Source organism: Emys orbicularis, chromosome 8, assembly GCF_028017835.1.
Source record: "Emys orbicularis isolate rEmyOrb1 chromosome 8, rEmyOrb1.hap1, whole genome shotgun sequence".
In the NCBI taxonomy this organism is placed as follows: domain Eukaryota; kingdom Metazoa; phylum Chordata; order Testudines; family Emydidae; genus Emys; species Emys orbicularis.
In genome coordinates, this window is record NC_088690.1 from 104,753,656 (window position 1) to 104,767,989 (window position 14,334).

The 14,334-nt window shown below is 43.0% G+C and overlaps 1 protein-coding gene across 1 annotated transcript in view; it reads right to left on the bottom strand.

The window, feature by feature from the left end:
- FAM13B (family with sequence similarity 13 member B) overlaps window positions 1-14,334 on the bottom strand; it is an 82,179-nt gene that overhangs the window by 41,246 nt on the left and 26,599 nt on the right. The window contains exon 7 of the mRNA XM_065409044.1: window positions 5,582-5,739. Coding sequence (XP_065265116.1) covers window positions 5,582-5,739 — 158 coding nt within the window. The remainder of the gene's footprint in view (window positions 1-5,581; window positions 5,740-14,334) is intronic.

Consider the following 14,334-nt stretch of genomic DNA (forward strand, 5'->3'; position numbering starts at 1 on the left):
TTAGGTTCTTGGTCCTGGCATCTGAACTGACAGCAGGGAGTCAGTCTCTCCTGTGTTCTCAATGACACCATCCAGTATGGAAGAGGAAATTGCCTAATTCAAATCCAGAAGGGACAGGAGCTGGACCTACAAAAGGAGGAGTTGGGGTGGCTGCGAGCTGGATGAAGGGGAGAACACTAGGCACCAACAGGTGTGGAAGGTGGGACAGGGACTGGCTGGAGAAGGAAACTGGGAGAGAGAACAAGTAGAGCAGGGGGAAAAGGGGAGAGGAGACAGAGCTGACAAGGAGCTGGGTGCAGGGGAAGAACTGGGACTGAATGAGCAAAGAGACTGAGACAAGGAGCTTGGAAAGGGGGTAGAATGAGATTGAATGAGGATCCAAGCGAAAGAAAGATCGACAGATTGGGACTGGGAGCCAACGGGGAAGGAGAATGTATGTGAGGGGCATGACTGGAGGCCAGGGTTGTAAAGAAAGACTGAATGTGGAATCAGGAGGGAGATGAGACTAGGACTGGCTGGGCAGGAAGATTAGATTGAAAAGCCTGAAAAGTAAAGACTGTGACTTACTAGGTGGGGAGACTGGGACTATGCTGAGGGGCCAAGGGGGACAGTTACGCTGTTGGCAGCAAATATCTGCAAAACATGTTGCTAATCTGTTGCATCCCCCTCTAGTGCTGGTCCACAAAGAGAAAGACAACGTACTACTGCTATGAGTTACCTAAGGAAGAGCTCCACGTAAACTCAAAAGCTTGCCTCTATCACCAACAGAAGTTGGTCCAATAAAAGATATTATCTCACCCACCATGTCTCTCTAATATCCTGGGACCAACACAGCTACAATAACACTGCATATATCAGTTACTCTGTTCACTCAAGTAGTACAGGTCTGTGTGGTGGATCTGAAAAGTTCCAACCCTGCTGATGACCCATGCGAGGGTCAACATGATAGAATGTCTGTTTCCAATTTGTGTGGGTAATTTCCTAGGTCTGTTTTTTGTTGTTGTTGTTTTTAAGAAATGTTAAACATCAAAACTTGCTAAGTCAAGTTCTCAGAAGTTAGGAAATGGCAGAAGTAAGGTTACCTATGCAGCCTGGGTTTGGCCCCTTGTGTGTATGTAGTCTTTAATTACATGACCACACACTATTTTCCCCCACAAAGAATAGAGGGTTAAAACTGCTGCAAATTTTTATATCCCATACTGCATGAAAAGAAATATGGTGACTCACGGGGTCTCCTAAAAAACCCTCTTCAGTTCAACACTCAATGAAAGAACTGGAGCAAGTATTTTCTTTTAATCCCTGTACAATCTTTTTGAAACAACATTAATAAGCTAATATCTTGCACAACACAAGACACCTAGAATTCCTGTTTGTCTTTTAGTAACCACTTCAGAATGCATTTGCTTGAAATGACAGAAGGGTCTATATTCAGGAACGGTATTATCAGAGCTATGTTCTCCAGACTATGATGTTCAAATTGCCTCTTCACACAGACAATCCATTCCTTAGGTCCAGTTAGACTAACAGTTTAATAACCTCTCCAGTTTTACTAGAAACTGTACATTTTTAAATGTAAACTATGAGAAATTAGTTTTAAGAGTCTGGTTATTTAATTGCCATAAAAATAAGAGTTTAGAGGATGCTTCAAAAAGAAAAAATTATATAAACAATCCAAATGTTATCCAATATTAAAGATTTTATTTTTAAAACAAAAAAGACTAGTTAGCACTACTGATTGACTCTTAAATTTTAGGATTGCTTTAAAAATTAGATGGAATTTGGGAGCTAACACATAATAGCTTAAAGATAAATATATTATTACACTACCTTCATATTTATAAATTCCAAACACATGTGAATAACTTATGGATACTACTACAATCACTTTAAACCTCTATTGGAACAAGGGATATTATTGAAGAAATTAAAAGTTGCTTACAGTACTTGCCCAGTCAATGGCTTTGGGGTTGTTGTTTTTTTTGGTTGGTTTTTATTTTTGGGCAGAGAGGTAGGGGGGTTTTTTAAGCAAGGTAAGCAACTACAATGTGATGGATAAGAAATATTAACAGCACAACAAATGTCATTTAAATTACAAAACAACACAAATGGGTTTCTTTTTCATTTGGCTGTTTTACCCTCTTTATTAAAAACCATTTACTTTAGCACAAGCATTCTTTCTATAAATTACTACAGCAAGTATGTCAATGTAGTTAAAGTGACACATCAACCTGGAGCCTTGCCAGTTTCAAAAGGTCGGTTTCTGGCACTAACCCTGTACCTAAATCCCCCCCTTCACCATTCTTTTGTTTTTTCCTTTTTCAGCATGCTTTTCTCTCCCCTGCTACTATGAGAAATGTCCCAATGGAAAACTGAGCACACATAGGAAGTTGTAAAAACAACTGCACACATAGTGCTATCAAATGCGTAAAGTAAAACTGAAAAAGCACAGAAAAAAATCTTAGACATTACCTGTGACAACAGTAAGTAAATTTTCAGATAGAAGTGTGATTTTCTTTTTTAAGTTGATGCGTCTCCTTTAAGGATCTGTCTTCGCTAAATAAAGGAGGACTTCCAATCCATTTCACTGCCCTCTTGCTAGACTCTGCTCCCCCAAACTATAATATATTAAATCTATAAAAATATGAAGCTTCTATATCTAAAACTATATATAAACAAAACTAAAACGTGCAAATGAAAAAGCAACCATTTTTTTCTTTAATATCCCATCCCATTTTCTGTCATACTCTGCTGCACTGCTTCTAATTTGGGTCCAATCTTGCAAGGAGATCTGTGAGGACACAGAAGCCTGCCCGAACAGAGACTTTTGTAGGATCAGGGCCTTAGTTAATCCCAGGACCTTACAGCTCTCTGTAAAGTACCATGCACACCTATGACACCTGTAGAAATCTAAGTGTCACATTTCCATTATAAATTTGTTTTCAATAATTTATAACCAAAGTTAAAATTCAATCCAAATGAAGTGGGGCAGATAATTTTTTTTAAACTACAATAAGTTGGCCATTTTTTGATGGATGGCCAATAAAGAATTTACCATTTTGGCTTGAGCTTGCATTCGATGCAGGCAAAACTCCCACTGGCTTCACTGGGAATTACACCTATTTGGATAATGCAGGACTTAGCTTTGTGTGTGTTCCTTCCAGCTATAATTTTTTTTTTTTTTTTTAAGGTAGACTTAAAAAAAAATAATTTGAATTTTATAAAATAAACCTGTAATTGTTGGCAATCACTACACATGCAACTCCCAGAGGTGGGAGCATCATCCACCTCTGAAGTCTGTAACAGGGGCTAAGTACCTATTATTTTTGGCAATGTTATCATGCATATAGAGAAACTTTCCATGCTTTACAAATACTAATGAATAAAGCCTCAGCCTACTTCCCTACTTCACAAGGGTGTTTTCCCCTTTTACACTTGAGCAAACTGTGCCATGGACTAAGTGACTTGCCCAAAGGAGATACAGCAATTCTCTATAATGACAGGGCCGAGGTCCATTAACTCAACCCCACGCTTTAACGATTAAGATCTCCACCTCTTTTTCTCCTAATAATAAAACGAGCATATAGAAGTTCAAAGGAGTTCCCCTTGAACAAACACTACTCCATTTTCTTTTTGTACATGTACTAAAAATATGGAACCATAATATAACACTACATATCTTGCAATATATGCATTCATAACATTCCATCAGGGCATAAGAATGTATTTTAATGACGTGCAAAAAAAACTACATTAAAAGAGATTGTTAAGGTTGCAAAGTCAAGCACTCAAGTTTGGAAAAGCCAGAATTAAGGTTGCTCGTGAAACCTTAGTTTGGGACCCTTGAGCATATGCATTATGGCACAGTCTTTAATTACATGATCATATACTATTTTTTCGACAAGACTCCCACCTCATTCAGTGTGCAGGAGGGACTTGGTCTCAGGAGGAATAGGTGATGTATAATAAAGGAAGATCCTACCAACAACAGCCATGGCTCTGTTGTTGAAGTTGGAAGGTATGTAGTGAATGAGGCAGGGAACTGCAGGAAGAGAAAGAATAGTTTCATGGTACGGCAGTTGAATGCTGCCCTGGAGAATGAGATTCTCTCTCTGCCACACAGTTCCTATGTGAGGCAAGTCACTTAAACCAAATTTTCCACAGGTGGCCACCAACTGCATATTCCTCATATTCTGGGTATCCAAATTAAGACCAGGGGCACAATTTCAAGAAGTACAAAGCATTCACAGCTGCAAGTAAAGTCGATGGGAGCTGTGCTTTGAACACAAAGTGCTATATGATGCTAAGGATTCTGAAAAAATCAGGTCCTAGGCATCTCAGATTGGGTATCCAAAATCTGTGGATTCTTTTGACATTAAACTTTCTGTGCCTCAGCTCCCCATCTCCTAAAATGGTCACCTCCTACAGGTTTTGTGAAGACTATTAATTGTTTGTGAAGCCCTTGGCTACTATAGGATGAGTGCCATATAAAAGCCAATGAGGAAATTAACAATTCTGTCTACACAGCAGGGTATTTACAGCATGCAGTAAATAAGGCTGAGGGCCATACATTGAACAAGAATGAAATAATGAACAGCTGCTCATTAATTTAGCACCATCCAGCCTGCACCCAAATGAGGCAGGGACCTGTGAAAAAAAATGCAGTATGTGATCATGGAAAGTCTGTATAATGTATACATACAAGAAAATCTCAATTCTGACATTTCCTAGCATTTGAGTGCTTGATTTTGCAACCTTAACATTTTTTTAACATCATTTGTGGGCAATTTCCTAGGTTTTTAAAAAGCAAACTGAAAAAACAAAACCTAATTCCATCATGTAGCATCATATTGACACTGACAAGGTTCATTAGCAGGGTTAAAAACCTTTAGATCCACCACACAGCCCTCTGCTACTTGAACTACTGGAGTAACTGATAGCACTAATAGTTTGTCATCTTCTACATAGACCAGCACAAGAGGGAGATGAGCCACTTGCAAATACCTGTAAAACACTTTAGCTATTTATAACAAACCCTTGGAAATAGTTTTCCTTATTGGATCCCTTCTCCCCACAATCATATGGACAAAAAATTAACCTGGCATTTCTTACACACTATGCAGTCAGGTTTGGTTTTCAAATAATTTAACAGATACAAACACATACTTCTATACAGATGTTGTAAATAAACAAGAAAAAACGGGGCAGAATGAATTTGAAGCTATCGAACTTCAGATTTTTAATTTACAAACCATTTCAAATAAACATTCACTCTGAAAATACTAGTTTACAATTTCCCTCCATTTCCCCCCAGATTTATGGAATTTAGCCTAACTTTAGTTCCATAAAATCATTATGGTTGAAAATGTAGGAAAAGTTCTCATTCCCCCCAAGTTTTACCACTACCACCGGTAGAAACTGGTAGAATCTCAAGTCTCCTTTCATACACACTGCAAACTAAATGAAGTGTAAAGAATATCAAATTCCTGAAGTTTCAACAAGAAAACGTCATCAAATGTAACTATTAAAAAAGCCACCATAAAAATGTGAAGCTTAGATGATGCTGTGGGAAACATATCTCTACCTCGTTGATGCTGTAACACTGCTGGAGTCCAAGATGCTCTCTGTCATATCATGTACCATATCTGGCCTTTCCTCAGGTTTCTCTGTGCTATCTTCTGGAAGTTCTTCAGTTTGCTCAAGCTTTATATCCTCTTCCTCCTCCTCCAAGAGCTCATTTATCTACAGAAAGATTAATAGGGTTTTGATAATTATTAAAAAAAAAATCAAATAATTTTACAGAGCTGGAAATATGTGGTGTTATGGGATATAAAACACTTTAAGAGAAAAACATCTTTTCAAATTTTTTAAAAAGTTACAAAACAAACTAGAAAGGAAGCAGCCCAAACCACGCCTTTAAAAATATAAATGCAGAACAGTCTCCACTGCTAAATAAGCCACTAAAAATTTCATTAGAATATAAATTGAAAGAAAGCACTGTAAAGCAGTAAATCAAAGGATGAGGAGTCAGGAGATCTGGTATCTATTCCCTTATCTGCCACAGATGTAATGTGACACGGCGCCCACGTTTCCCATCCTCGAAAATGAGGATGGGAAAATGCTTACCTACTTCACAGGGTTTTTCAAGATTTATTCATTAGATGTCTGAAAAGAACTTGAAAATCCTAGAAATGCTTGGACTTCTATAGTACCTTCAATCTAAGGATTTCAAAATAGTGAGCACCCTTTGTAATACCAATTTCAAGTGCAATAGTATAAAGGCATAGATTTGTGCCCAGTCTGTTTTGTGATTTAGCAGGTTATCAAGGAACCCTAACCAATTTCTTTTTCTTTCCAGGTGCATAAGATGAGCATATTAAAATCTGGCAATTAAGTGTGAATATAAATAGGCAGCAGGTGCAACTTGCTGTATTTTAAAGACTGGAACATCTTAATCTATTGGCTTTTCTAATACTTGAATACGTAAACCTTGCTCTTAAAGAATTTCTGCTTTTTTCCACTCGATTGATACAGCGATTTCATATTTAAAAAACAGCCCTGTCAACCCCTATCCAAAGACACAGTTACTTCTTTTGAACTGAATATACAGGGTTAGATTTTCAGAGTTAGTTGAACAAAACATTTGCCCAATCAAATCACAAACTAATGCCAATATTTATTACTATGCATTAATTTTCTATTTCCTAAGTTCATAATATCGTGTCTCTCTGCCCCCCAAATATTTTCATGACTCTCTCAAAAACAGATTTTTTTCAATATCCACATATGCATATGATAGGTGAAAATGTTTCATTAAGGAACAAATATCAATCAAATTTCTAAGTTTATTCTGAACAGCTACTATGTGGAAAGTAAGGAGGAGAGTAATTATGAGGTTATTAAATTTTATATGGGACTATACTAATTTTTTTTTTAACTATCTCGCTCTTCTGTACATTAACAGAACTTATCAAATCAGTGGTAAAATGTGAGTGTATCCACAGCAATGACTGGCAGCCAGTTTTTCATTTACACGATGGGTAAAATGAATGGATCAAATACATAAGAATATTTGGGACGGCAGCTCAAGTGGATCTGCATTTGTTCAATAAGGGCAAATATGCAGGTATGTCGTTTGCTGGAACTTGGAGCAAAGTGACATCATCATTGGAATTTGACTAAAAATCATTTTTCATTTGCATAACACCACACCTAGATGCAATGGTGTTTACTATTGGCAAGGAACCTTTTACTGATTGGCTGGTGATCACAACGTTGTGTGTGTGTGCAGCCAGTAGCTTCTAAGACAAATAGGAAGTTCACTAAGCAGTACACTAATGTTACCATTTAACATGTTGTTGGAAAAACTATACAGGATTACTTCTCTCGAGAGCATCACTGATATATTATGGTGGTATGCTTTCGATTCTATATAAAAGAAAAATAGTAAGACTTGCTTCTTGATGGAATGCCTCCAGTAGTTCTTTGGAAAGATTCTAAACTAAAAAGCTAAGAATTTTGCTACTTCAGGGGGAAAATAAAAAAAGATGTAAGCAGACTAGTAAATTAGTGATGGGTAAAACTAAAAAAAAGGTTTGCTTCAATTTAGATACAAATACTCCATGCAGTCCTACAAGCGTCAATTTTCAGCACTGTTTCCTTTCTAGGTACTCCCTCCCCCATTTTATAAATAACTCAAACTTTAGTTATAATTTTTGCATTATATTGGTCTGTATATCTGACACCTTTAATAACTTTACACTCCATCTTCTTGATTAGGTAAATTTATGACTCAGCCTTTCATCTTGACCGATTCTAATTGCCTCCACTATGCCTAAATTTGGTATTCCCTAGTCATTCCTGACACTGAATTCTCCTCCTCCTCCTCCATCTATATCTACAGAGTTGCCTATCACCACTCCACCCCTACTAAAACCCTATTCCAAGCCAACATATTTTATACCCTTATTAAATTCTCTTTTCAGTGGCCATCCGTTTCAGCTAGCCAAATTCTAATATGTAAAATGCTGCCTTCTCCTACATATCAAGACTGCATCATCCCCACTGCTAAACAAGTGCTTTAGCCTCCACATTCATTTCAGAATATGCTTCAAAATTGCTCTCCTTATATCATCTCTAAACTACATCGAGGACCTAGGCCTGGTCTACACTAGGCTTTTATGTCGAATTTAGCGCCGTTACATCGAATTAACCCTGCACCCGTCCACACCACGAAGCTATTTAGTTCGACATAGAGCTCTCTTAAATTCGACTTCTGTACTCCTCCAAAACGAGAGGAGTAGCGCTAAATTCGAAATGGCCATATCGAATTAGGCTAGGTGTGGATGGAAATCGACGGTAATAGCTCCGGGAGCTATCCCACAGTGCACCACTCTGTTGACGCTCTGGACAGCAGTCCGAGCTTGGATGCTCTGATCAGCCACACAGGAAAAGCCCCGGGAAAATTTGAATTCCTTTTCCTGTCTGAGCACTTTGAATCTCATTCCCTGTTTGGACAGCGTGGCGAGCTCAGCAGCACTGGCAACGATGCAGAGCTCTCCAGCAGAGATGGCCATGCAATCTAATAGAAGGAGGGCCCCAGCATGGACTGATCGGGAAGTCTTGGATCTCATCGCTGTGTGGGGCGATGAGTCCGTGCTTTCAGAGCTGCGCTCCAAAAGACGGAATGCAAAGATCTACGAGAAGATCTCTAAAGCCATGGCAGAGAGAGGATACAGCCGGGATGCAACGCAGTGCCGCGTGAAAATCAAGGAGCTGAGACAAGGCTACCAAAAAACCAAAGAGGCAAACGGACGCTCCGGATCCCATCCCCACACATCCCGTTTCTACGAGGCACTGCATTCCATCCTAGGTGCGGCCGCCACCACTACCCCACCACTGACCGTGGACTCTGAGGATGGGATATTGTCCGCGGCAGGTTCCTCGTCGGACATGTTAGCGGACGGGGAAGATGAAGAAGGAGATGAGGAGGACGAGGCAGTCGACAGCGCTGGCACCGCTGATTTCCCCGACAGCCAGGAGCTCTTCATCACCCTTACCGAGATCCCCTACCAACCGTCCCCATCCCTTACCCCGGAGACAGAATCAGGGGAAGGATCAAGCAGTGAGTGCTTTAAATATCTAAACATTTATTTTTACAAGAACTGGAATATTTATAATATTAACAATGGCTGTTTATTCAAGTGCTTAAACATGTAAACAATTATCTGCAAAAAAACTGGAATATTTACAATCGTAACAAAGGGTTTTTCATGATTTGTCTGCCTTAGGCTCTTCACAATTTAGTCCCAAGTATTTAAAATTTTTTTTACAATGTCCGGTAAGTCATGATTATGCTGCCCAAGACGCTCCACTCTTTAGTCCCAGTGCACCTACGCGAAAATCCGGTCAATATGGCCGGGGATGGAGGCGAAATCCTCATAGGAGAACTCCTCGTAGGTCTCAAGAAGGTACATTTCCAGCCTGTTCATCAGGTTCCTGGGTAGGGCGATCTTAGTGGGCCCTCCGTGGTAGGACACGTTACCGCGCCACGACACCATCAGATAGTCTGGTATCATCGCCCTGCAGAGCATAGCGGCAAACGGCCCTGGTTTCTGAAGGCTTTCTCGAAACATCCTTTCCCTCTGGGACTCCGAGATCCTCAGCAGGGTGATGTCGCTCATTACGCCCTGCTTTGAATTAGGGAGGGGAATGTTAGTATTGGGACTGCTTTACAGCCACGCGGTGGAGGGAGAGGGGCAGCATACAGGGATCTTTCCCTGGAACAGCCGCGAGGGGGTGGGACAGGGGCATAGTTCATGCTGTCCTGATTGCTGGCAGCAGAGACTGGCATTGCTTTCAATGTGAAAGGAGGCCAGTGCTACTAGTACAGTTTTAAGCAGCCAGAAGTCTACGGCTTACCATGATTGCACGCTACAGAAGTTCAGGTGTCCTGCCACGCTTCTCAGATAACTGCAAGACCACTGCAGGACCCCAGGTACTGAAGGCGATGGCCGAAAATTCGACCTTGTCCTGAGTGCGCATGTGAGAGGTGCAGTGCATGGTCTTGTTCACAGAGAAAGACTAGGTTCTTTGTACACAACTTCATTTATCTGTCTCAGGAATTCACTCCATTTTTCCCATTCACACAGACACATCTGCGACTGTCTCCCAACCCAGCCTGTCAGCACACTCCCAGAGGCTAGCGCAGATTAGGAGGAGGAAGAAGAAGACGCGGGAGGACATGTTCTCAGAACTAATGAGCTGTTCCCGAGCCCAGGCAGCCCAGCAGACACAGTGGAGGGAGAACTTGTCCCAAATGCACCGAGCAGTCATGGAACGGGAGGAGAGGTGGCGTCAGGAGGACCAGCAGGCTACTGAAAAGCTGCTTGGACTTCTGAGGGAGCAAACGGACACGCTCCGGCGCCTTGTGGATGTTCTGCAAGACCGGAGGCAGGAGGACAGAGCCCCGCTGCAGTCTATCTCTAACCGCCCTCCCCCGCCACCAAGTCCCACACCCCCCTCACCCAAAGTACAAAGAAGGAGGGGCGGCAAGGGCCGTTAAAACTTTCAGTCAACCCCTGCAGACTGCTCTAGCACTAGAAGGCTCTCATTCCCCAAAATTTTAAAAGTCCTTTCCTACACACCTCACAGAAGCCCCCGTGCAAGTTTCAACCCCCACGTTTCATGTCTGGTTCATAATAAAATATTCGTTGCTGTTAATTACTGTTTCCATGATTTTATTTTGGAGGAGAGTATGTCTGAACGAGGGGAAGGGGCATGGTAATTGGACAGGACAGTCACCTTTACCAGGGTACAGAGGCGGGGTCAGGTCCAGGATCAGGACACATACCCAGTGCAGTGACTAGTGACCCTGTTCAATCTGGGAGGTGGTTTTCGTGTTCTGGGGGGGGGGGGGGTTGCTCTGTGACTTTGTGGCGGGGGAGGGCAGTTACAGATCTAATGCATCACAGAGCCCCGCAGCAGGGGAGCTGTAACCCTCCTCCCCCTGCCAGACAGTCACATAGCCGACACATACACGCTGTCCCGCCCAGGAGGGCTGGCAGGCTCTGTTGAAACAACCAGTCCACCGCTGCGGAACCCGTCATTCCTGGAGTTTAGAAGCATCATTTGCATCACAACAGTAAACCCGCACCCCGCCACAGTCTGCGTCCCAGGTTTAAAACATTCCCGCAAAAACAGTAATAAAGACAACGGTGTTCATTAACAAAACAGAACAGATTTTATTTTTTGGGAAGGGGGTGAAGGGGGTATGTAACTGGAGAGGATAGTCAACGGTAACTGGGTAAAGAAACGGTGGCAAGTTCAGGTTCTGAGTCCACAAACTTAAAATTCACTGGTGACCCTGCTCAGTCTGGAAACTGTCTTTCAAAGCCTCCCGGATGCACAGTGCGTCCCGCTGGGCTCTTCTAATCTCCCGGCTGTCTGGCTGGGAGTAATCAGCAGCCAGGCGATTTGCCTCAACCTCCCACCCCACCATAAAGGTCTCCCCCTTGCTCTCACAGAGATTGTGGAGCACACAGCAAGCTGCAATAACAATGGGGATATTGGTTTCGCTGAGATCACAGCGAGTCAGTAAGCTTCTCCATCTCCCCTTGAGACGGCCAAAAGCACACTCCACCACCATTCTGCACTTGCTGAGCCGGTAGTTGAACAGTTCTTTTTCTGTGTCCAGGGCGCCAGTATAGGGCTTCATGAGCCAGGGCATTAGCGGGTATGCTGGGTCCCCGAGGATCACTGTAGGCATCTCCACATCCCCAAGAGTTATTTTGTGGTCCGGGAAGTAAATACCTTCCTGCAGCCTTCTAAACAGACCAGAGTTCCTGAACACGCGAGCGTCATGAACCTTGCCCGGCCATCCAACGTTGATGTTAGTAAAACGTCCCTTATGGTCCACCAGTGCTTGCAGCACCATTGAAAAGTAGCCCTTTCGGTTGATGTACTGGCTGGCCTGGTGGTCCGGTCCCAGGATAGGGATGTGAGTCCCATCTATAGCCCCACCGCAGTTTGGGAATCCCATCGCGGCGAAGCCATCTATGATGGCCTGCGCGTTTCCCAGGGTCACTACCTTTGACAGCAGTACCTTCACGATTGCCTTGGCTACTTGCATGACAACAACCCCCACGGTAGACTTGCCCACGCCAAACTGGTTCGCGACTGACCGGTAGCTGTCCGGCGTTGCAAGCTTCCAGAGGGCTATGGCCACTCGCTTCTGGACAGTCAGGGCTGCTCGCATCCGGGTGTCCTTGCGCTTCAGGGCAGGGGACAGCAACTCACAAAGTTCGAGGAAAGTCCCCTTCCGCATGCGAAAGTTTCGCAGCCACTGGGATTCATCCCAGACCTGAAGCACTATGCGGTCCCACCAGTCCGTGCTTGTTTCACGGGCCCAGAATCGCCGTTCCACAGTATCCACAAGACCCATTGCCACCGTGATGTCCTCGGCACTGGGTGTCGTGGTTTCAGACAGGCGTGTGCTACTCTCGGAGTTCAGGTCCTGACCCCGGTGCCGTAGCCTCCTCGCCTGATTTCTCTCTATCTGCCTCAGTGAAAGGTCGATGATGAGCTGCGATGCGTTGACAACGGCCACAACTGCAGCGATGGTCACAGCGGGATCCATGCTCGCAGTGCTGTGGCGTCCGCGCTGTCACTGACCAGAAAAGTGCGCGAACTGATTTCCCGCCGGCGCTTTCAGGGAGGGAGGGCGGGAGTGACGGTTGGATGACGACAGTTACCCAAAAGCACCCTCGACACATTTTTTTACCCAGAAGGCAATGGCGGCTCGACCCAGAATTCCAATGGGCAGCGGGGACTGCGGGAACTGTGGGATAGCTGCCCACAGTGCACCGCTTCCAATGTCGACGCTTGCCCCGTTAGTGTGGACTGACAAAGTCGAATTACTGTCCTTAGTGTGGACACACACGTTCGACTTTGTAATATCGATTCCACATATTCGATTTAACTAAAATCGAACTACTCTCGTAGTGTAGACATACCCTTAGTCTCTTTTCCCACCAGCCTTCTCTTTATTGGCACAATCTCTCCTACTAAAACAACCTAGTTCCTGTCATCTGGAACAGTCTTGTGTCTGTCTCACTGACTCGCCACCTATTTTTAAGTCTGTCTTTTCCATGGACTATACCTGTAGTCTCTCTCCCTACATTTAATTCCAATAAGTATTTTAAGTTACAAATTATATGGAGTTGTCGGTACAAAATAAAGTTGGTCTCACAACCTCAAGGCTAATTAAGGGTTTCACTCCCTCCCCAATTTGCCTAAATCTGCTCACCTTTTTCCAGGACCCGCTAGAACACTTTTCCTAATGTCACAAGGTGTGCTGCCTTCTAAATCCTAAATTAAATACAATGAAATCAACCTAAAAATGAGCACATATTTTTGTAATTGCCCTTATGTGTTCTCAAAAAGAAGCGTGTAGCTGGATCTCTGCCCACCCCACTCATTTCTCCAGATCTGCAGAAGGATTCAAAGATTTATGCATAGGTGCACCTAATACCTAACTTGGTAAAAGACCTATATGCCAAGTTACCTGAGTACCAATTGTCTGTGCATGTCCCTTTTTTGGGCACAGAGTTTTGAAAGTTAAGTCCTTGTAGTAAAGCGAAACCACAAAGTTCTAATATCAAAAGATATACAGTACTAATGACTCAAGAACCCCTCAATGCCAACTGGCAAGGGAATTACAGGAATGTCCTGATTCTTTGTATGTACATTCTAGTTCACCAAACAATGTCATGTGAGGTCTTAAACGAAAGGAGAGGGTCACAATGGTCATTAATATCATTGTGAAATGTATATACAGATACTATATAAGGAGTTCTATATATATACTGAAAACATGTTTTTAGATTGTGTATCACAGCACCGGTGGAAAAAATAGGTTTTCTGTCCGACAAGAGATATTAATTCAGCTGAGTCTCTGTTGAAATGTTAATTAAGCATTGAAAGCCAACACAATGGATACCCATTATGCCTGGGGGAATTCTACACCACTGTGCATGCACAGAATTTATGTCTCCCGCAGATTTCTTTGCTTCCCCGCAGAAAAATGACTTTCTGATGGGGAAGCAAAGGGAAGTCACAAGAGTGGTCAGACGACCCTCCCCAGCAGTATGTTTCAGGTGCCCAGAGAGGTAAATAACTGTGGGGTAGGGTGCAGGACTGAGGAAGACCTGGCTGGTGGCTCCTACCCTGCACCAAGCTCAGCTGCTAGTCCCGGCTGGGCTGGGGAGGAGGGGGACTTCCTCTTCCCCTGCACAGCATCCAAGGCCGGGTTAGACCCAACCCTAGATTTCTCCTCCA